This window comes from Suncus etruscus, chromosome 4 (assembly GCF_024139225.1).
Source record: "Suncus etruscus isolate mSunEtr1 chromosome 4, mSunEtr1.pri.cur, whole genome shotgun sequence".
Taxonomy (NCBI): Eukaryota; Metazoa; Chordata; class Mammalia; order Eulipotyphla; family Soricidae; genus Suncus; species Suncus etruscus.
In genome coordinates this window covers 155,992,941-156,016,043 of record NC_064851.1, presented here as the reverse complement: position 1 = coordinate 156,016,043, position 23,103 = coordinate 155,992,941, and the positions used below count along the sequence as shown (strand labels likewise).

Here is a 23,103-nt window from a genome sequence, read left to right as displayed (position 1 = left end):
CTCAACTCTAAGAAACAACAATTAGTAAGTAAATGCTTCCAATCAAACTACTTCTGGTGACAGCTGATACATAATGAGCCATGTGTAAACACATGAACTGAAGTCCTTAGTATATATTTATTTATTTAATCCTCATTATATCAAGGTTTTTGACCTCCAGTCTATAAAGGGAAGCAATAAAGAACTGAGGAAGCTAAATAACCTGCTGAAGAGTTCAGTTTCACACACACATAACCCATTAAATTAAATGCCCTAGTCATCACAAACGAAACAAGAATAGAACACTACTACAGGATTTGAAAATGTGCAATCCTATTACTACTCTAGGATGCAATTCTTACCATCCTTTAACTGTTCATCATGTACTCTCAACCCTTCATTTATTCTTACAAATTGGCTGACAAGCCTAGACCCAGCCCATATAATAAACATAAGAGTTATCCTTATTGTTCACACCGATACATTCAGGGCTGGGACTGGGGCTCAGTGGTACACTACATGTCTTGCTTAGACCCTGGGCCCTGGTGCTGCAAACAAAAACTGAAGCAAAACAGAAAGAAAAAATGTAGTGTTGCATTAAATAATTAACGATGGGGCTGGATGGTGGATGATGCCATCCAGCCCACATGGCTCTGCAACCTCCATGCAGCCGGCGAGTTCCAGGCCCAGGTGAAATCACTCACATGCAGGCTTCAGGAAGAATCATCTTTATTTATGCCCTAGCCACCACAGGTGTGTGGCCTATGTCAACCTTTTAAGCATTCAGCTATATTTTGCTAGCCCTGCATCTTATCTCCTGTTAGCCATCTTCCCTTTGGGCTCCATGCGGCCCAAAGATCCAAAAGCCAGGAAGCCAAGCCGGGCCAAGAGAGAAACGGCAAAAGGGCCCGAATCCCCTGGCTCAGAGGTTTATCTATCCTTTTCCAGACCCCTCCCAGAAATGGGAGGTCTTGCAGGTAGTTACACCTATTATCCGGTTCCCAAGACCCCTCCCAGATATGGGTGGGTCTTAGGGTCTTTGCACCCAACTTCAGGGTTTTAGCTAGGTACACCAACAATGTAGGTCTCAATGGTACCCCAAATCTTCATGATTAGCCCACTGAGACTTAGGCTATCGAGTCCATTTTGTATTGAAGCTGGCTGTCTGGTTCACACAGCTCTAAATAAGATGAAACAAAATGTGAGCGTTTGGGGCCGGGCGGTGGCGCTGGAGGTAAGGTGCCTGCGCTAGCCTAGGACGGACCACGGTTCGATCCCCCGGCGTCCCATATGGTCCCCCAAGAAGCCAGGAGCAACTTCTGAGCGCATAGCCAGGAGTAACCCCTGAGCATCACAGGGTGTGGCCCAAAAACCAAAAAAAAAAAAAAAAAAATGTGAGCGTTTCCTTCTCCATTAATTCAAAAATTGGCTTTTTGCTCATCTAAGTTTCCTTGGCTGTCATGTAACGCTGTAATTCAATGTGTTCTTCACATTTCATTTGATCCCTAAGTTTCAAATTTCCACCAATCAGAATGACTTTCCTAAAGGTTATTTAAGAGAAATTTCGCACCCATCCATTGTCTTTCAGTTTTCTCATTTATTTCAACACTAGCGTAGAGAAAAGAGAGACAAAAATCCATTTTTACCTTGAATTTAAAGACATAAAGAATCGGAGCAAAAGTCTCTGTGTGAGCAATGGCTGCGTTGTGAGCAAGGCCTGTCACAATTGTTGGTTCTACATAATTTCCAGGACGATTCATAACCTTCCATAAAGAAACAATAAAAACAAAGTCAGAGTCTTGGTTTTTAGTACCTGAATCAGAGGACACGATCTTTGTCTAGATTCATGAGGGGGGAAAAAAAGAACCACCATTTATAATTATTTTTCCCAGGTAACATTCTATCAAAAATTACAATGCTCTGGGCCAAAGAGAGAGCATATTAGTTAAGGCAATTTCCTTGCAATTGGGCCAATCCTAATTCAATTCCCAGCACCACGTATAGGCTCATACCACCAACAGAAGTAATGCCTGTAGGACCAGATATAGGACAGTTAGTAAGGGACTTGTTTGACACACATCTGATCCAGGTTTGATTCCCAGCACCAAATATGGTCCCCCAAGCCAGCCAGGAATGAAACCTGAGAGCGTTTTTTTTAAATAGTTGGATATAGTATTCCATAGCACAAAAGCACCACACCTTCTTTACCCAGTCACCCATCAATAGCACTTTGGTTGCTTCCTTTATTTTAATTATTGCAAATATCACGTAATAAGCATTGAATAAGAGTTAACATTGGTGTTAATGGCTTCTTATTTTTCAAATAGACACCCAAAATGGGATTTACTGGATCATATTTTTTTTTGTTTTTGGGCCACACCCAGCATTGCTCAGGCATTATTCTGGCTCGGCACTCAGGAATTACTTTTGGCAGTGCTCAGGAGACCATTTGGGATGCCAGCGATCGAACCTGGGTTGGCCACATGCAAGGCAAATGCCCTACTCACTGTCCTATTGCTCTAGCCCTCTGGATCAGATTTTGGTTGGTTAGTTTGTTGGTTTTGTTCCACACACATAGGATTCAGGGCTTACCCCTGACTCTGTACTCAGGAATTCATCCTGGCAGTGCTTAGGCTACCACATGGGATGTTGGGGATCAAACCCTGGTAGGCCACATGCAAAAAAGTGCCCTATCCACTGTACTCTGGCCCCTGAATCATATTTCTTTGTTTGTTTTTGGTTTACTCCTTGGCTCTACACTCAGAAATTACTCCTGGCAGACTTGGGGGACCATATGGGATGCTGGGATTAAAACCACTGTCCTGCATACAAGGTAAATGCCCTACCTCCATGCTAGGTCTTGGGCCCCCGAATCATATTTTTAACTCTAAGTTTTAGCTTCTTCGAGGAAACCCTCAATATTTTCCAAAATGTTCAGACAAATTTATATTGCTGCTAGAAACTTCAAAGACAGCCACAGCTCTTAGTTTGCATCCTTAAGATATATTCCCTAGAGGCTAGAGAGATAGCATGGATGTAAGGCATTTTGCATGCAGAAGGACAGTGGTTCGAATCCCGGTATCCCATATGGTTCCCTGAGCCTGCCAGGAGCGATTTCTGAGTGTAGAGCCAGGAGGAACCCCTGAGCGCTGTCAGGTGTGACCCAAACACAAAAACAAAAAAGACATATTCCCTGCATTTTGAGTAGTCACTATTTAAACATGTTTTACGGGGCCGGAGAGAAAGCACAGTGGTAGGGCATTTGCCTTGCACGTAGCCGATCCAGGTCAGAAGGTGGTTCGAATCCCATCATCCCCTATAGTCCCCCACACCTGCCTAGAGCAATTTCTGAGTGCAGAGCCAGAAGTAACCCCTAAGCGACACTGGGTATGATCCCAAAACAAAAAGAAATAAACAACAACAACAATAAAACAAATGTTACTTTTAGCACAGGGCTAGGAGAAAAAGATGGCATTCTGAAACCCTTCAGCCATCTGCCCACAGCCCTTCTGATGCCTCTAAGATCACTATAGATGCCACCACTACTGACCTCAGGGCTTTCCTTACCTTGCCACCAGTGACCACTGTGCCTCCTTCCTTCTTTGCTGCTTCCACAGCTCCAAGATACATATTCACTGCCTGCTTGGTGTGGAGTGGCCCATAGAGAACATTAGCTACAGAAAGAAAAAAAAAGCTTTGTTTAATCCCCAGTGGCATCATTTCTTACTCTGAAATGATCATCCCTTCATCAAGCCCCTTAATTTAGAGTCAAAGCCAACAACCTTTTTCTGGAAAAGACCAGAAGCAAACATTCTGTGCTTGGGGACTGGAGAGATAGCATGGAGGTAGGGCATTTGCCTTGCATGCAGAAGGACAGTGGTTCAAATCTCGGCATCCCATATGGTTTCCCGAGCCTGCCAGGAGCGATTTCTGAGTGTAGAGCCAGGAGTAACCCCCGGGCGCTGCCAGGTATGACAGGAAGGCAGGAAGGAGGGAGGGAGGGAAGGAGGGAGAGAGAGAGAGAGAGAGGGAGAGAGAGAGAGAGAAGGAAGGAAAGAAGGAAGGAAGGAAGGAAGGAAGGAAGGAAGGAAGGAAGGAAGGAAGGAAGGAAGGAAGGAAGGAAGGAAGGAAGGAAGGAAGGAAGGAAGGAAGGAAGGAAGGAGGAAGGAGAGAGAGAGAGAGAGAGAGAGAGAGAGAGAGAAAGAAAGAAAGAAAGAAAGAAAGAAAGAAAGAAAGAAAGAAAGAAAGAAAGAAAGAAAGAAAGAAATAAAGAAAGAAAGAAAGAAAGAAAGAAAGAAAGAAAGAAAGAAAGAAAGAAAGAAAGAAAGAAAGAAAGAAAGAAAGAAAGAAAGAAAGAAAGAAAGAAAGAAAGAAAGACATTCTGTGCTTGGTATCACTTATGAGATCTCAGGCCTTGTCCCAGGATAAAAGCAACAAAAGGTCAACAAAGGGTGTGGTGTCCCTTGAAATCTCTCTTTTCAGAAATGGATACATGGTTCAGAGAGTACAATGGACAGGGATTATGCCTTTCACATTTGGGTCTAGATTTGATCACCGGTTCTATGTGATCCCCAGAGCTTGCCAGGAGTAATCCCTGAGTGCAGAGCCAGGAGTAAGATCTCAAAACACTTCCAGGGTGCCCCCACAAAAAATAGAAGGACAGCAGGCCAAATCTGTTGATCAACTCCTGGTTTATTTATCTATGTACACATGTATGTAACTAGGAGGTGGAGTGTTGGGGTTCAGCCAGCCAGGCTTCAAAGCTTACTCCTGTATCTATACTCGGGGTAACCCCTGGTAGTACTCAGGGAACCCCGAGTCAGTCACATCTAAGGTGAGCAACTCGCTGCTGGCATTCTCTTGGCCCTTGGCTCCTATTTTAAATAAATAAATAAATAAATAAATCAGGGTGCTGCACAAAAAAAAAAAAAAAAAAAAAAAAGAGGGACACGTTTTCTCATTACACGGAGCTCATTCTCTAACTCAAGGACTCAACAGTTATATGTAACTAAAGAGAAGAGACCTCAGCGAGAGAAATCAGAGCATTTCCAATTAGCTAAAGGAGAGAGGTAGGATGAGGCGGGTGGGGGAGGGCTTTCAGTGGTGAAGAGCAGAAAGTGGCAGGACAGAGCCTGGAAGACCTCCAGCAATGAGAGAAGGTACAAGAAAATGGAGGCAGGGGCCAAGTGGCACACAGGGAGTCAGAATGTAGGCAGAAACTGGATCCCACGGAGGAGACTTAAAAGGACTCTAAATTCTGACCTAAGGGGCTGGAGAAATAGCATGGCGGTAAGGCCTTTGCCTTTCATGCAGAAGGACAGTGGTTCGAATCCCGGCATCCCATATGGTCCCCTGTGACTGCCAGGGGCGATTTCTGAGCCTACAGCCAGGAGTAACCCCTGAGCACTGCCAGGTGTGACCCAAAAACCAAAAAAATAATAAAATTCTGACCTAAAAGAAGTAAAGAAGTTGTCATGGGCTTTAAGCAGAAGAGTAAATAATCTAACTCTTTTTTTTTTTTTTTTTGGATTTTGGGCCACACCCATTTGACGCTCAGAGGTTACTCCTGGCTACACACTCAGAAATCGTCCCTGGCTTGGGGAGACCATATGGGACGCTGGGGGATCAAATCATGGTCCGTCCTACACTAGCGCTTGCAAGGCAGACACCTTACCTCTAGCGCCACCTCTCCACCCCCTGATCTAATTCTTAAAAGAAGTCACTCCAGTAACCGTAAGACTAAGAAGGAAGCATGACAACGGCCAGTCAGGCTGTCCACAAAGAAGATGGGCGGCTTGGATGAGGATAAAGCTGTGGAGAGAGAAAGGCTCCTCACGCTCAGCCCATTCCTACAGCATCCCCCTGGCTCATCCACCAGTCATATATAATGCTCAGGATCACAAATGCTCTAACACTGGGGCAAGAACAATAATATAGCAGGTAGGGCATTTGCTTTGCAAACAACTCATCTGGTTCCAATTCCCAGGACCTGAAACGGATCCCTAAGCACAGCCATTATAGCCATTAGTGATCCCTGAGCACAGAGCTAGGAGTAAGCCCTAAGCAGGGTCCAGAAATGAGGGGGTGGGAAATCAAAACATGATCTAATGCCTGCTTCATGTGCTCTTAGTCTTCTCAAGGACATGAACACAATAAGGCCGGAGCAATTGCATACCAGGCAGGGTACTTGTCTTGCACGCAACTGACCTGGGTTCAATCTCTGCTACACCGTGACCCCCTGAACCACTGAGTGATCCTTGAGCACAAAGCCAAGAGTAAGATCTGAGCACCACTAGAAAGAAAACTGAACACAAAACATATACAACAGACACATTGCCCAGTGTCCTGACATCTGTTTCATGTGTCCACAGACCTCTCAAACACAAACACTCACCCACACATTCCCACACAATCAGAAATGATTTAGACTCACGGTCCCAAGGGTCCCCGACACGGATCTGTGCGTAGGCCTTTTTAAGTCTGTTCACAACTTCATCATGGATGCTTTCATGCAAAAACTAAGGAAAAAGGAAATATCTGAAGATGTGGCCAAATAAACATACACATTTTTTAAGTCATGAACAATTTTTCGTAATTATAGTGATTTGCTCTGCCCAGTTTCTGAACGACAGTGATTCCTGAAAATAGGAGCAAGCAACCAACCAAGAGTGAGGCTTAAGTAGGTGCAATCAGCCCTCACTTTCCCCAGGTCGGATGTGAAGATATCAAGCCACCCACTCTCCGGGCTGTTCTCCACAGGACAAAAGGCTTGACATTAAGAGAACTACAAATCAATCAAGCAATTGATTAGAACTGTTGCTGGGAGGAAGGACAATCTACTTAATGCACCTGAGCAGTACACTCACCAGTCTCCGTGCAGTGGTACACCTCTGGCCAGCGGTCCCCACAGAAGCAAAGACAGCAGAAGGAACGACTAAGCTCAAGTCTGCATCTTCAAAAACTTAAGAAAGCAGAAACTCAGGCATGACTGTAGTGAAGCAAGCAAACAGCTTGTCCCTAACTAATATAAACACTGCCTTTATTCAGCATGGTCAAAGCCCCATGTGCACCCTCACTGCAGGGGCCACAGTGGGAGAACCAAGAAGTAAGCTCTATATACAGATTTAAAAAAGAACAGGGGGGGCAGATACATAGTTCAGCCAGCAAGGTGCTTGCCTTGCTTGCAGCCGACTTGGGTTCAATCCCCAGCATCCAATTTGATCCATCAGGTGTAGTTCAAAAAAACCAGGACACTTTTTTTGGTGTCATTCTACCAGTCTTTGAAATCCCTCAAGCTCTTTACTCCTATTCCAGAAGACCTCATCCTACCTGGTCCTTCCCCAAACCCTGCTCTGCTTAAGACGTCAATACAAAATCACTTCCCAGTTGCTCTCTATTCTATTCATCCCTCCTCTCCTCTGGCCTCTAAAGGGAAAACCAGCAGTCTTTATAGTGGTACCCTTTCTACTCATACTATGTCAAATTCCTTTCTTAGGGCCCGGAGAGATAGCACAGCGGCGTTTGCCTTGCAAGCAGCCGATCCAGGACCAAAGGTGGTTGGTTCGAATCCCGGTGTCCCATATGGTCCCCCGTGCCTGCCAGGAGCTATTTCTGAACAGACAGCCAGGAGTAACCCCTGAGCACCGCCGGGTGTGGCCCAAAAAACAAAACAAACAAACAAAAAAAAATTCCTTTCATAAACATAGTCATGATTCACTGTTCAATTCTGCCCCATCTGAGCTAGAACTATATTCTCAGACTGGCTTGGAGGTAAAATCAAATAGACTAGAGTTCTTGATAGTCTCTATGACTTGTGTGTTGTTTTACCTCTTCAAGCTTCAGTTTCCTTCATTTATACAATGGAGTAATATTTAGGATACCAATAGGATCCAGAGCAAGGAATTAGAAAGATGCAGCTCTGGGATCTGGTACCCAGGATGCTAACACTGGCTGGGTGGGACTTGCTAGCTGCAAACTTCTGTCAAACAATCAGTTCAGACTTCCAATGACACCAATAATGGCATTCACCCTCACAGCATTATTGTGGGGATTAAAGAAAATAATGCAAATGAGTTGATAATAATGCAAACAGCTGAGCAAAATGCCTGGCAAAAACTCATTTTTATAGCTAACTATAAGGCTGACCTTGAATCCTAGGGACCCATGCCAGACATATGCTCTAATCACTGTGTTATCTCCTGGCTCCTACCACATGCGTTTTAAACTTCTAGTGTATAATACAGATAAGCTTTTTTGGCTTTTGGGTCACACCCGGCAGCGCTCAGGGGTTCCTCCTGGCTCTACGCTCAGAAATCACTCCTGGCAGGCTTGGGGGACCATATGGGATGCCAGCATTCGAACCACTTTCCTTCTGCATGCAAGGCAAATGCCCTACTTCCATGCTATCTCTCCAGCCCCACAAAAGCATTTAAACATGATGATGAAGAGCGCTGGAGATAGTACAGTGGGTAGGTGATTGTCATGCATGGGGCAGACTCGGGTTGGATACCCAGCATTCCATATGGTCCCATGACACCTGATTGCAGAGCCTATAGGAATAATCCCTGAGCATAACCAGATGTAGTCAACAAACAAACAAACAATAAATAAATAAATAAAAATATACATAATAACTAAACATGGTGGTGGCAAGATACAAATTAGTTAAGTGTTGTTCTTCATTACAATCCATAATTCTAATATTGACTTACATCAGAGCTTCATTGTGCTATCTACAGTTACAGTGGTTCTCTTTCCCCTTGTGTCTCTCTGGTCAGAGAGACAATGCAAGCATTAGAGGATCAGAAGAGCCCGTTCAATCCCCAAGACCACTATGGTGTCCCAATGCCTGGCAGGAATTATCCCTGAGCATAGAGTATCTCCAGGTAGAGTCCAAAAAAATTAAAAAAGATCTCCAGCTTGCTCAAAAATAAAAAAAGTGCTTGCTCAGCTGATCCAGGACCTAAGATGGTTGGTTCGAATCCCGGTGTCCCATATGGTCCCCTGTGCCTGCCAGGAGCTGTTTCTGAGCAGACAGCCAGGAGTAACCCCTGAGCAACGCTGGGTGTGGCCCAAAAACCAAAAAAAAAAAAAAAAATGCTTGCTATTGCCACTCTAAAGAAGCCAGTGTTCTCTCTTGAACATGCATTCCCCGTCTTACTCTCCACTAGCAACTTTCTAAGTTTCTTTTGCTGTCATTTTTGTCTTTTTGTTCAGGCCACAGCCAGCAATGTTCAGGGCTTATTCCTAATTCTGCATTCAGGAATTACTCTTGGCAGTGCTCAGGGGACTAAATGAGATATCGGGGAATAAACCCAATTAAGGTAAGTGTAATACCTAGAGTATTCTCCAGACCCTCTAAGTGAGTTTCCTTAAAAATCATCTTGCTCAGGCCCGGAGAGATAGCACAGTGGCATTTGCCTTGCAAGCAGCCAGGACCTAAGGTGGTTGGTTCGAATCCCGGTGTCCCATATGGTCCCCCCATGCCTGCCAGGAGCTATTTCTGAGCAGATAGCCAGCAGTAACCCCTGAGCACCACCGGGTGTGGCCCAAAAACCAAAACAAAAAAAACAAAAAAAAAACAAAAAAATCATCTTGCCTCACCAAAAAGCGATCACCATCCTATCAGTAAGTGATAAAATGCCTCAAGGAAACACTCCTTCCAAACATGAAAATCCTTAATTATCTACTAAAGACAAACTAAAGACTAACTAATGTTGTGAAATAAAAAGGAATCAGCCAGTTATATCTGGTTGTTACATCTTCAAACCACTGTGCTGCCTTAGAAAAAATTCCTATACAACAGACTTGCGTCTATGATACACACAGATTAAGCACCGTGAGAAAAAAACAAGATAAACACAGATTAGAAAAGATGAATGACAATAGTCAGGGCTATTATTGAAGATATATTTAAGATAAAATAAACAAAAGAAAGACTTACCAATAATGGCATTGTTTCCTCCAAGTTCTAACAAACTTCTCCCTTTAAAAATATATGAAAACAAAAAATAATTAAATATATATATAAATAATTAATGTAATAGTCTTTCCTAATTTCACAATTTTAATCATTTTCCCATGGTTAGATGACAGACTTTCCTTGTTCTTAGAAAACAGATTAACTAATTAGTGGCAAAGCAACATGTGAAAACATGTGAAAACTTCTGCATTTAGTTAAAAAATATGCAACAAGAATATGTGTATTTATGCAAATTAGAGAAAGACTATATATATATATATATTTTGGTTTTTGGGTCACACCCGGCAGCGCTTAGGGGTTACTCCTGGCTCTACGCTCAGAAATCACTCCTGGCTAACCACACGGGATGCTGGGATTCAAACCACCGACTTTCTGCGTGCAAGGCAAATGCCCTACTGATGTGCTATCTCTCCAGCCTGTGCTTAAATTATGAGGTTTCCTTTTTTAAATACACCAAGACATATCTGACAGATTGATAAAAAATAGTTGCTATTAACCTACTCTGTTCTTTGGAGGATTGGGGTATAGCATTATTATGCCATTTTTTTTGGTTTTGTTTTTGTTTTTTGTTTTTTTTGGGCCACACCCTGTGACGCTCAGGGGTTACTCCTGGCCATGCGTTCAGAAGTTGCTCCTGGCTTCTTGGGGGGACCATATGGGATGCCGGGGGATCGAACCGCGGTCCGTCCTAGGCTAGCGCAGGCAAGGCAGGCACCTTACCTCCAGCGCCACCGCCCGGCCCCTTATTATGCCATTTAAGTAAGCAATCTCCCTAATGTCAACCACCATGACAGTATCCAATGTTTTGGTTTGTTTTGGTGCCACACCCAGCATGCTCAAGGCTTATTCTTGGCTCTGCAGTCAGGAATCATCCTGGTGGTGCTCAAGAGACCATATGGGGTGCTGGGGATCAAACTCAGGTTGACCTCACACAAGGCAAGAGCCTAAACTCACTATATTATTGCTCCAGCCCCAATACCCTTTAAAAAAACAAACAAACAAACAAACAACTTAGGTATTCAAATAAACCTGGCTGTTATCTCCACAAGAGGGTCAAGAAGAATGAAATCTTCAATTTCAGGTGCATATATAGGAGAGAATGAAAATTCCCATTAGAAAATCAGCACTTACCAAACCTCTCTTGCACCATAAGAGACACCTGTTTTCCCACCTGAGTGCTTCCGGTGAAAGACAGCAGGTTCACCCGCTCATCTCTGGCCATTGCTGTGCTGCAGGGAAACAGACATGGTCACCCAAGAAGAGTGACATCACTGAACAGTGTCCAGCCAGAAACCTCAGCAGGGGCACCCCGTCCTAGAAAGGCAGGTAGTGAAAGCCATTCAATGCCAAGCCAGGGGCATGTGAAGGTCTTCATGAAAAGGAACAAGATTTCTTGGCAAGACCATGTAGCCAAAGAGGCTGTTTAATTTTTTGTTTTGGTTTGGTTTTGGTTTTGGGTTTTTGGATCACACCCGGTGGCGCTCAGGGGTTATTCCTGGCTCTGCACACAGAAATTGCTCCTGGCAGGCTCAGGGATGGTGGTATTTGAACGACCATCTGTTTCAATCAGCCAGTGCAAGGCAAATCCCCTACTGCTGTGCTATCTCTCTGGCCCCGCTGTTTATATTTTGAGCATTCTTTAAACAAATTTCATCTCCAGGACATGAAGGGGGTAAAACAGAAACCTTTCCTCTACTACAGTAGAGAACAGGAACTTATCTCCAAGAGATTATTCCAATTCTGATGCAGGTGCTTAGAATTACTAATTTCCTGAAAATCTAGGACTGGAGAAACAGCTCAATGGCTGAGCACATGCTGGGCATACAAGATGCCTGAGTTCAACCCCTGATACCACATGATCCCTAAACACAGCAGCACAGAGCCAGGGGGAAGCTCTGAGCACTGCTGGATATAGACTAAAACCAAACACAAAGAAAAATAAATCCCTGAAACTCTGCAGGCTTATAAGGAAAGCATCCTAATTATCTCTTGAAATCTGATTTAGGATTTTCAGTTGCTTTGGAGAACTGCAGTTCAGACACTGTTGACATGAGCCTCTCGGCTCACGGTTGCGTTTCAAAGGACTTGTGTGGCACAGGCCAGACAGCGTAGCCAGGACTTGTGTCTAACGTAGCCCTGAAATAGCTTGCTGAAATGCAGCAGGCAGGCATCCCCAGGCCCAGCCCGGCAAAAATGATACAAAAGGAAGTTGTTTAACACTCTGGCTATACTCCTTTTTTTTTTTTTTTTTTGGTTTTTGGGCCTCACCCGGTGACGCTCAGGGGTTACTCCTGGCTATGTGCTCAGAAGTCGCTCCTGGCTTGGGGGACCATATGGGATGCCGGGGATCGAACCGCGGTCCGTCCAAGGCTAGCGCAGATAAGGCAGGCACCTTACCTCTAGCGCCACCGCCTGGCCCCACTATACTCCTATATGAATGTGTGCTTTTCCAAGAAAAAGGCAAAGATGTTCAAAATGCAATAATAAATGAGGGCAGAGGAAATAGTCATGCTTTCAATGACAATGATTTCAATAATAGATTCACCATGCACTCTTAAGAATTAGAATTGTGGGCCCGGAGAGATAGCACAGCGGCATTTGCCTTGCAAGCAGCCGATCCAGAACCTAAGGTGGTTGGTTCGAATCCCGGTGTCCCATATGGTCCCCCGTGCCTGCCAGGAGCTATTTCTGAGCAGACAGCCAGGAGTAACCCCTGAGCACCGCCGGGTGTGGCCCAAAAACCAAAAAAAAAAAAAAAAAAAAAAGAATTAGAATTGTGTGTTTTTATAATTTTTCCATTTATTAGAAAAAAGGAGTAGATTGCTGTTACTCTTTGAGATGGCCCAGCAAGAGTCCAAGTATTCAAGAGTGTAAAGTTTAATATTTTGGCAGTAGCTGAACAATGTGATAATGTTTTTAGAGGGGCCACACCCAGTGATGCTCAGGAGTCACACTTCTGGCTACGTGCTCAGAAATCTCTCCAGGCTCGGAGGACCATATAGGACGCCAGGGGATCGAACCGTGGTTTGTCCTAGATTAGCAGATGTCTACCACTTGCACCACTGCTCTGGCCCCACAATGTGATAACTTTTAAGTCATTCCTAATCAAAATCTTAGCCAATAACCAGCTTCTCAACTCTCATTATGATTCAGCGCAATTATGGTTGATTCTTGCTTTAAAGAGTCTGAGGGAAGAGCTGGAGAGATAGTGCAATGGTAAGGCACTTGCTTTGCACATGGCCAAACTGGGTTCAATCTCCAGCATCTCATATGATCCCCCAAGCATTTGCTAAGATAAATTCCTAAGTGTAGAGCCAGGAGTAACCCCAGAGCATCTGAGGGTGTGGCCCACCCAAAAACTGTCAAAATAAATTTTAAAAAAATTTAAAGAGTTGAGATATGATGCTGAATCAGAAACAAGGGGAAGCCAGAACTGAACTATGCCAAGTTCCCTTCCTGCAAGCGGGAGGCGGTGTCTTTTCTTTCTCTTTTGCTTTTCAACAAACCTTCCTATTTCTAACTCTGGGACAAAAATTTTCAAATGAAAAAAGAGGGAATTCAGGCCAGAGAAATAGTATAACAGGTAAGGTTCTTGCCTTATACTTGAGCCAGAATTAAGCCCTGAGTGCCCCAGAGGGAGGAAGAGAGGGAGGGAACGACCTACAAGATCCACAGCAATGATTTCAGAGGCTCACTCATTTCTGTAGAGGAACCCAGTTCCATTATTCTAGTAAATTAAATTCTCATTAGCCCTTCAACAGAATGCTACTCTCCACCTATGAACCTACCCGATGTCTGCCCCACCACAAGTCAAGGAACAAATTGCACCAGGCAGGCTGTTGCTCTCCAGAACCTGGGCAATTATCCTGGAAAGGAAACAACAATTAATTACGAAAAAACAATTTCATTCTTGAGCGGTTTGAAAAGCAAGGGATTAATTCTAAACATTCCTTTTCAGCTTGCCCACCCTTCACATTTTTAAAGCTGGTCAAACACCTAAAAGCAGAGGGTGGGAGAAATACAGAGCACAAAAGGCTGAGTGTTTGCTTTGATGCAGGAAGCCTGGTATGATCACTGGCATCATATGGTCTCCAAGCACAAAGCCAGAAATAGCCCTTTGAGATAGATGGGTATAGCCCCCCAAAGAACTGGAAACATAGAACAGGAGGTGAGGTGCTTGTCTTGCATGTGCCTTGCATGTGGCCAATTCATGTTCAAATGCCCAGCACTACTTATGGTCCCCTGAGCATAGCTAGGGGTCACTTCTGAGCAAAGCCTGGAAAAGCCTCTTAACAGTGCCATATATCAATCCAAAACAAAATCACACAAATAATAATACTCTTTTCTTTATCCTAAAAGAATGTTGACTAAAAAAACAAAAAAAACAAAAAAAACATACAAATTAAATGGCATGAAAAATTAGTGAGGTAGTCCAAATAATCACTCTATGTTGCCAGACGTATCAAAACATTATCTGGCTCAAGATGGTAGACTGATGGTCAGAGATTTTTCAGTTGTATGTGGTCATACCCTAGGACACATTCAGTTTTTCAAATGGTAACTAAATGTTGTTGTTGTTGTTGTTGTTGTTATTTTGTTTCTGGGCAATACCTGGGGGTACTCAGGAATTATTCCTGGCTCTTTACTCAGAAATTACTCTTGGCAGGCTTGGGAGACCATCTGGGGTGCCAGGAATCAAACCTGGGTTAGCCACATGCAAGACAATGCCCTACCCACTGTGCTATCACTCTGACCCCAAATGATGACTAAAATTTTTGTTTGTTTGTTTTAGGCCACTCCCGGTGATGCTTAGGGGTTACTCTTGGCTATGTGCTCTGAAATTGCTCCTGGCTTGAGGGACCATATGGGTTGCCAGGGATAGAACCGCAGTCCATCCTAGGCTAGCACAGGCAAGGCAGGCACCTTACTACTTGCGCCACCACTCTGGCCTCGACTAAATTTTAAATAGAAATGAAAAGGAATAAGACCTACCAAGCTGAAGAAATTGAAAAATAGCCTCCAGTAGCTAATGAGTAATATCATCAATTCTCTGCAAGGCAAGAGCCGGCTAGACAAGTGAAGGGTGAAATGGGAAAAGCAAATGCTAAGGACCCTGTTAGGCACCAAGGTCATGTGTGCAAGTACCTCAAACCAAATCTGTAACCTCTAAACAAACATGACAACTAAAAGTGTGTGCGGCTCCTAGTCTTCACAGCAACAAAAACAACAAAAGGAACAAAAGGTGGGCTGGAGAGATAGCATGGAGGTAAGGCGTTTGCCTTTCATGCAGAAGGTCATTGGTTCGAATCCCAGTATCCCATATGGTCCCCGAGCCTGCCAGAAGCAATTTCTGAGCATGGAGCCAGGAGTAACGCCTGAGCACTGCTGGGTGTGACCCAAAAAACAAAAAAAAAAAGGAACAAAAGGTAAGGAAAGAGGGAAAAACTTAGAAGAAAGGAAAATCAGGAAGGAAAACTGGGCTGCAATGATAGTAAAGCAGGTAAGACATTTGCCATGCACATGGCAGACCCGGGTTCAGTCCCCAGCATTCCATATTAGGATCCATCTCAGAATCCTCCGAGCCCCTCCAGGGGGCTCTATCACATGTAGCTCAAAAACAAAAACAAATATATTCACAAGAGTATCCAAAACAGTAAGTAGGAATTCGTTGAACCAAGGAAGACAAAGACCTACACAGTGTGGGCCGGAGAGGTAGCATGGAGGTAAGGCATTTGCCTTGCATGCAGAAGGTCGGTGGTTCAAATCCTAGCATTCCATATGGTCCCCCGTGCAATTTCTGAATGCAGAACCAGGAGTAACCACTGAGCGCTGCTGGGTGTGACCCCCCCAAAAAAAACAATAAAAAAAGATATACACAGTGAAATCTTTAAGATTCCATTAGAGAAATATAAGATATAAACAAAGACGCCTATGTTCAAGATCAGAAGGATATTGTTAAAAATGTCCGTAATAGGGGCCAGGGAGATAGCATGGAGGTAAGGCGTTTGCCTTTCATGCAGGAGGTCATTGGTTCAAATCCCGGCGTCCCATATGGTCCCCATGCCTGCCAGGAGCGATTTCTGAGCCTAGAGCCAGGAATAACCCCTGAGCACTGCCGGGTGTGACCCAAAAACCACAAAAAAAAAAAAAAAAAGTCCATAATATCAGTCATCTACATATCAACACAAAATCTCCATTAAAATACCAAAGACAGGGCCCGGAGAGTGGGGTTTGCCTTGCAAGCAACCGATCCAGGACCAAAGGTGGTTGGTTCGAATCCCGGTGTCCCATATGGTCCCCGTGCCTGCCTGGAGCTATTTCTAAGCAGACAGCCAGGAGTAACCCCTGAGCACCGCCAGGTGTGGCCCAAACCCCCCCCCCAAATAAAATAAAATAAAATACCAAAGACAGGTGTTCCTTACAGAAATTGGAGAAACAATCCTATATTTTTGTAGTTCCAGCAATATTTGAGCAATTTGGGGGTGCATGAATAGAACTTGCTGAAGACTTAACACTTCTTAGATTTATAATACAAAACAAATAAACAGTACTGGCAGAAGAACAGTCACAGAGATAAAACTCACAATTAAATTCTAGTATATACAATCAAACAATATTCAACAGAGGAGCCAAAAACACCCACCAAGCAAGCAATAGTCTCTTCAACAACTATTCTGGGAGAAACTGACAAACACATGCAGAACAATAAAACTGCTTTATCTCTCTCTCTCACCACTCATAAACACTAATTTAAAACAGATTACAAAGCACACAAACAAAAATGCCTAAGACCCCATACCATGAAATTCCTAAAAGATAAGAAAAGGGCTGCTTGGTATTTGTCTCGGTGGTAATTTGTGAACATGATATTAAAACCACAAACAACCAAAACAAAAAAAATCAACAAGTGAGACTGAATTAAATGTAAAAACTTCTGGAACTAGAGAAATAGTACAGAAAGTAAGGTGCTTATCTGGCCCACTGACCCCAGTTTAAATCCCTGGCACTATATATAGTCCTCTGAGCACAGCCAGCAGTTGTTTTTGAGCATATAGTCAGGAATAACATACAGGGTGTGACCCCAAACCCCTAAACAAAAGCAAAATAATAACAGTCAAAAATACTAATTTAGTCAAAAGAGCAATAAGTTACCCAAATCCCATTCTTAAAATTAATTATGACCAGAGCCGGAGAAACAATACTGGTCCCCTAAGCACCACCAGGAGTGGTTTCCTCGGCAAAGAGCTCTGGATACCATTGGCTGTGACCAAAAAATTAAAATTAAAATTACCCTTGCACACAAAATTCAAGGTCTATTCATAACCTTTCAAGATTATTTCATATCCAGTAACATTAAAGTCACACATACTTACTTTGTGACAGCTACACTAATGAGCGAAGTTGTTGGAGCTCCTTTCCTTGAGAAAAGAAAGAGAAGAGATCATAAATACCTTATATTATCAAGCAGAAGCAAAAATTTTTGTGCACAAACTTCTATTCTAATAGATTATGAGCCTGGTAACTGAGATGAAAACTGAGATGTCCTTTAGCTTGGGACTTCTGGAGGACCTTTAAAGGACACAATAGTTTCTCGAAGAGGAAAAGGGGGGGGGGAATGGCAGATTGATGGCATCAATTGGAGCACCTGCTTTGCATGCAGGAGGCTTGAGTTTGACCCCTCAAATCATGGTCCCCTGAACACAGTCAGGAGTGGCCCCAAAGACCAAACTGGGAGTAGCACTTAAGTACTAGTTATACAACTGGTACATACAAATGAAATATGGCACCATGCATGAGTGTTTGCCGCACTCACAGAAGGAAGGTTTTATTCACTTTTGCTGGATGCTAACAGATACCAGTGAAACAAATTCAGCAACGTGAACTTCTATTTGAAGAGCCAGAGAGCTCTTTCTGGGTTAGAATACTAGAAAGCTTGGGTCCCACTGGCTTTCAGCATAATGACAAATCCTCAATGCTGATGACTCAGCCGTGATGTCAGTCTCTGAGTGCACAAAACATAGAGAAGAGCATTGAGAAAGGAATTCACTCGCAGGAGAGGACATGGGCTTAGAAGGCACTCCTGCTTTTCCTAATCCTACATGTTGGGCCACTGAAAAAGAGAACTAAAACGCAAGCTACTATCTCATCATCTGTAAAATGGACATTTCCCACAGTAACTTGACTGTAAATACTTCACAGAGATGTAAAGTATAATGCATCCCTGGGAACACTAGCCAAATGCCTCCAAATCACTTGGGAATTCCATTTTTATTGGAGAAAGCAAACCAGAGTCAACAGTTCATAAAAGAAAGTTCTTGCTGCTACTTAGTTACTTGTTTCATGTTTAGATTTTGTCCTGTTTCTAAGAGAACTTCAAAACCCTTAGAATTTCCTCAGTGGAAAGAAAAGTCTTTCAATGTGTGCTGACATGTGAGCTGTCGGGGCAGTGGTTAACTTCAGGAAGCCAACTTGGCTAGAGGTCACCAAGAAGAACCATGTGGAAGCTGTTTAGCAGGACCACAGTTGTGGGGCACCAGGGCACACTTGTGGCTGGTACTACAGGAGCTCCCTGTGGAGATCAGGGCCTGACACAAGCCCAGAAGGCAGCAACAGAGCTGAATTACAAGACCCACCTCCTGGGGAGAAAAGCTGAGTCAACTGCATGGCAAGACTGGGACTAAATTTTACAGAGAGTAAAATGGGTAAGTATAAAAAAGGGGGCCGGAGAGTAGCATGGAGGTAGGGCATTTGCCTTGCATGCAAAAGGACAGTGGTTCGAATCCTCGCATCCCATATAGTCCCCCGAACCTGCCAGAAGCAATTTCTGAGCATAGAGCCAGGAGTCACCCCTGAGTGCTGCCAGGTGTGACCCCCCCCCAAATCAGCATTTGGGGGCAGGAAAAAATAGCTCAGTGCACTAATACGCATGCTTTGCAATGCAGGAGGTCTGGGTTCAATCCCCATCATTACAGGGTCCCTCAAGCATGTACCACCAAAATAAGCATTTCACAACAGGTCGAACACAGTATGAGTAACAGAGAATACATCTCTATGTCTTGAAACTTTTAAATCTGGAACTGAAGGAATAGTGTAAAAGACTGAGCAAGAGGCCCAAGCTCAATCCCACCACCACCGATGGTTCCCTAAACACCCTGGAAGTTATTTCCTACCTACTCCCCCTCCTCCTTCTCTTCCTCTTCCCCTCCCTCTTTGGGCCATGCCCAGCATAGTCCTAGCTCTGTGCTTAGGTATCAAACCTGGTGATACTTGAGGGACCATATTAGGTGCTGGGGATCAAACCTGGGTCTGCCATGTACAAGACAAGAGCCTTACCAACAATAAATTTTCTCACCAGCCCCCCACCCATATTTGCTCTTCAACATACGTATTATTCTTTCTTTCCCCTCTCACATCTGCCTAAGTAATTTTCTTTACATATATAAACAAAATATATAAATATATTTATGTGTGTGTGTGTATATATATATATATTTGGTTTTTGGACCACATCCAGCATTGCTCAGGGGTTACTCCTGGCTGTCTGCTCAGAAATTGCTCCTGGCAGACACGGGGACCATATGGGACACCAGGATTCAAACCAACCACCTTAGGTCCTGTATTGGCTGCTTGCAAGGCAAACACCGCTGTGCTATCTCTCTGGGCCCCCCCCCTTTTTTTTTTTAAAGCAGTGCCTTCTCTCATTTTCTTCCTACTGGATACCAGCCCCACGTAGGACTTACCAAAGGCAGACGTTACCACAGATCATGGAGATGGCATTGTTCCAGCCATACACCGCCACCGGGAAGTTGAACGCAGTGATGATCCCAACCAGGCCTACTGGGTTCCACTGTTCAATGAGTGCATGGCCAGGTCCTGTAGGCACAGGGAGGCACATGACAAGTTGAACAAGTTAACTAATGCAGGTCCAAGTCCAAGAGAACCAAGTCTAAAATCTTTGCACTTCACAAAGTGCTTGGGACCATATGGGGGTCCCAACTGCCTTGTGGGAGATCGTATTACACAGCTATGAGTTATGGGTACAGTCATCTGCATATAACATAGCCTAATACTGCTCCACGTTGTAATCTACAGACCACTGACCCTTCCCGGAATACTCTGTGGGTGAGGCATCTCAGTCCCTCCTGTGAGGGTGAACAAGGGCCTAAGGGAAGTGGCCCTCCCTTCTCTAGGAGGCTGAGGACCCTGGCTGAGATCCTTCTTCCCTGCAAATGGAAGTAACAAGTCAGTCTCTGGAACAAGAATCTTGAGTGGCTTACACATCCCACCCCTTAAAGATAACAGAATTGATTTCTGGTGTTACTATAATGTGACTTCAATAAAATTATATTCCTTTAATTAATTACAGAAACGGTTCTATTTTAATTGATTCCATTAATAATTACACAACAGGCTTGAGTATAAATTGGAATCTTCCAGTTTAAAATGAAAGCACTGAGATGGAATAGAACTTCTAGAACCATAAAGAAAGACTCCATCCTAGGCCCCATCCTATGACCTGTGCAAATACCAAGATCTCTGTCTACAGAGGCCTGATTTTAGCATCCACGATGAAGTAAACAGTTTCCAGACATCACAAAAAGACCTAGGGGAGAGTAAAAGAACATGTATGGAGCCTGTAGTTAATCCCATGACAGTATACTTCAAGGGCAGAGAAACCCTGTATCTCTTAGGCCAAGGGAATTTCCTTTCTAATCTCCCCCAATATTTACTGTATCTACGAAAAAAAACACAAAATAATTCCTTTTTCTTTTTTTTTTTTTTGGTTTTTGGGCCACACCCTGTGCCGCTCAGGGGTTACTCCTGGCTATGCGCTCAGAAGTTGCTCCTGGCTTCTTGGGGGACCATATGGGACACCGGGGATCGAACCGCGGTCCGTCCTAGGCTAGCGCAGGCAAGGCAGGCACCTTACCTCCAGCGCCACCGCCCGGCCCCTTTTCTTCCTTTTTCCCTTTCTTCTCTTAAATTGATATTTATAGCCTTTAGAAGGACTCCTCCCATTTTTTTGCTTGTTTGATTTTTGCCCCATTTTATCTTTTTCCTTCCTTCAAACAGGACCACATAATTTGAACCATCTCGTTCTGCCTTACAAATTAAGAGGGAAATAATGGAGGGTACCAAGACCAAACAGTCATATGAACATTAAGTAGAAATAAAAAATGATCACCAAACCCAAAGCCAAGGACAACAGAATCGATACCCAATCTACAACAAGTTAGACACAGAGGGGACCACTTATACTAGCAGCCCCGGGGGAAGGAGAGAGATATGAGATGCATGCTGTGAACAGGGGTGGAGGGAGGACAACATTGGTGGTGGGAATGCCCCTGATTCAATGTGACTATGTGCCTAAAGTGTTACTGTGAAAGATCTGTAATCCACTTTAGTCAAAATAAAAATTATTATAAAAAAAAAAACTGAAAGCACTAAAACCGGAGTGCAGTTTGCCTCAAATAGGTGTCTGCCTCAAATGCAGACAATCCAGAACGAACCCGGGTTCAATCCCTGGCATCCTATATGGTCCCTTGAACCTGCCAAGAGCGATTTCTAAGAGCACTTTTCACAAATTTCTAAGTAACTCCTGAGCACCGCTGGATATAGCCCAAAAACAAAAGCAAAAACAAAACAGAAAGAAGCACTATCACTCTCTGAACCTTACAATACATGCTGCTTTAAACCTATTTTCCCCCCTAGATTTTTAATCTACACCAGGCTCTGAGCTTGGTAGATCCCAGGGTTCCTACATGTAACACATAGGCTCAGCCCTTTAAGTAATCTCCTGACCTTTCTGTCTTCTCCCCACAATGGAGTGCAGACCTGATGTGTGTTATCACTCTGATGTCTGGATCAATGTTGCAGGGACCTACAAGTTTATGAAGTCCAATCTTTTCAGGATAGGAAAGCCTCTTTCTGAGTCCCTCTCTACCCTCTCCTCCTGCCCAGCTGCTGTTGAAACATCAGTGTCGGGAAGGTTTGCTTGCTTGGGACTACACATGGTAGTGCTCAGGGTACATATGTGGTAACAAGTAGCAAAGTCCAGTTGAGGTTGGATGCATGCAAGGCAAGCGCCTCAGCCCTGTTCTACCTATCCAACCCTGAAACTGTTCCCCAGGTAAGCATTGTTCTCCCATCTGAACCTTTCACCCAGGCTTCTTATTTTGAAGCAGCCTTGGGCCAGAAATGTGGATAGGAATGAGGGGTGTCCTCACAGATCTGCATGTGTGAGACCCTGAATTAGCACCTCAGCACTCCACCCCTTCCCTCCCAGAGTCCTTCACCTGGCTTACCTTATTTTTGTTTGGAACCACACCTGGCAGTGCTCATAGTTTACTCCTGGAATCACTCCTAATGGTACTCAGGGGTATGTATGGGTTGCTGGGGATCAATGGAACCCAGGTCAGCCAAGTGCAAGGCAATCACCTTACCTGCTGTACTATGTCTCCAGCTCGATGTCTTACCTTCTTGGGGAATCCTTTCCTGACCACCCCCCAGCCCCACCTCATAGCCGGCACCGAGGCTCACCCCCTAGCGCTGCAGCCCGAGGTTTCCATGCTGAGAATGGGGCATGTGTAATGTGTCATGTTCACAGTTGCAGAGGAAGCAAAGCGGATGACTTTGCTTTGCAGTCTCCACACTGCAAATACAAAAATGGAAATATGCCCAAGAAGCACCACAAGTCATCTCTGCAGAACAGAACAACTAACAGTTCATCAATAACTATCTTTCTACTTCTTTATGTTTTCCAATACCTCCATGATGGAAATTGTGTTACTCTGATAAGTTACTCTGATAATCAGGAAAAGAGCCAATTGTGTTCCTTCCCCTCCCTTTGCTACACTTGCTGCTTCTGTCATAATGCCAGGAGGGGGTCTGACATGGTGTGAAGGGAGAGGAGCTACAATCATTGAAGGGTCCAGGTTAGCATGGCAGACTACATCGCAGAACCACGATTCATTCTGTATTTGGGAAGACCAACTAGAGTGAAGTAGGCATGTTTCCAAATGCAAGCAAGCACCTTGACACCGCACTCTCTCTCCAGCCCCAAGAAATCTTTAAGGTATTTTCCTGCTTTTTTAGAACACTGAGCAAATTCTCTACTTATACAAAGAGACGGAATAATGGGA

At 44.1% G+C, this 23,103-nt stretch overlaps 1 protein-coding gene across 1 annotated transcript in view; it reads right to left on the bottom strand.

The window, feature by feature from the left end:
* The window catches only part of ALDH7A1 (aldehyde dehydrogenase 7 family member A1), a 41,917-nt gene that overhangs the window by 4,932 nt on the left and 13,882 nt on the right, over positions 1–23,103 (bottom strand). Inside the window, exons 6-14 of the mRNA XM_049771849.1 lie at positions 19,702–19,834; positions 17,335–17,379; positions 13,750–13,827; positions 11,093–11,190; positions 9,923–9,964; positions 6,846–6,940; positions 6,413–6,497; positions 3,547–3,653; positions 1,626–1,742 (exon numbers count right to left, since the gene is read on the bottom strand). Of these exons, the coding sequence (XP_049627806.1) occupies positions 1,626–1,742; positions 3,547–3,653; positions 6,413–6,497; positions 6,846–6,940; positions 9,923–9,964; positions 11,093–11,190; positions 13,750–13,827; positions 17,335–17,379; positions 19,702–19,834 (800 nt within the window). The remainder of the gene's footprint in view (positions 1–1,625; positions 1,743–3,546; positions 3,654–6,412; positions 6,498–6,845; positions 6,941–9,922; positions 9,965–11,092; positions 11,191–13,749; positions 13,828–17,334; positions 17,380–19,701; positions 19,835–23,103) is intronic.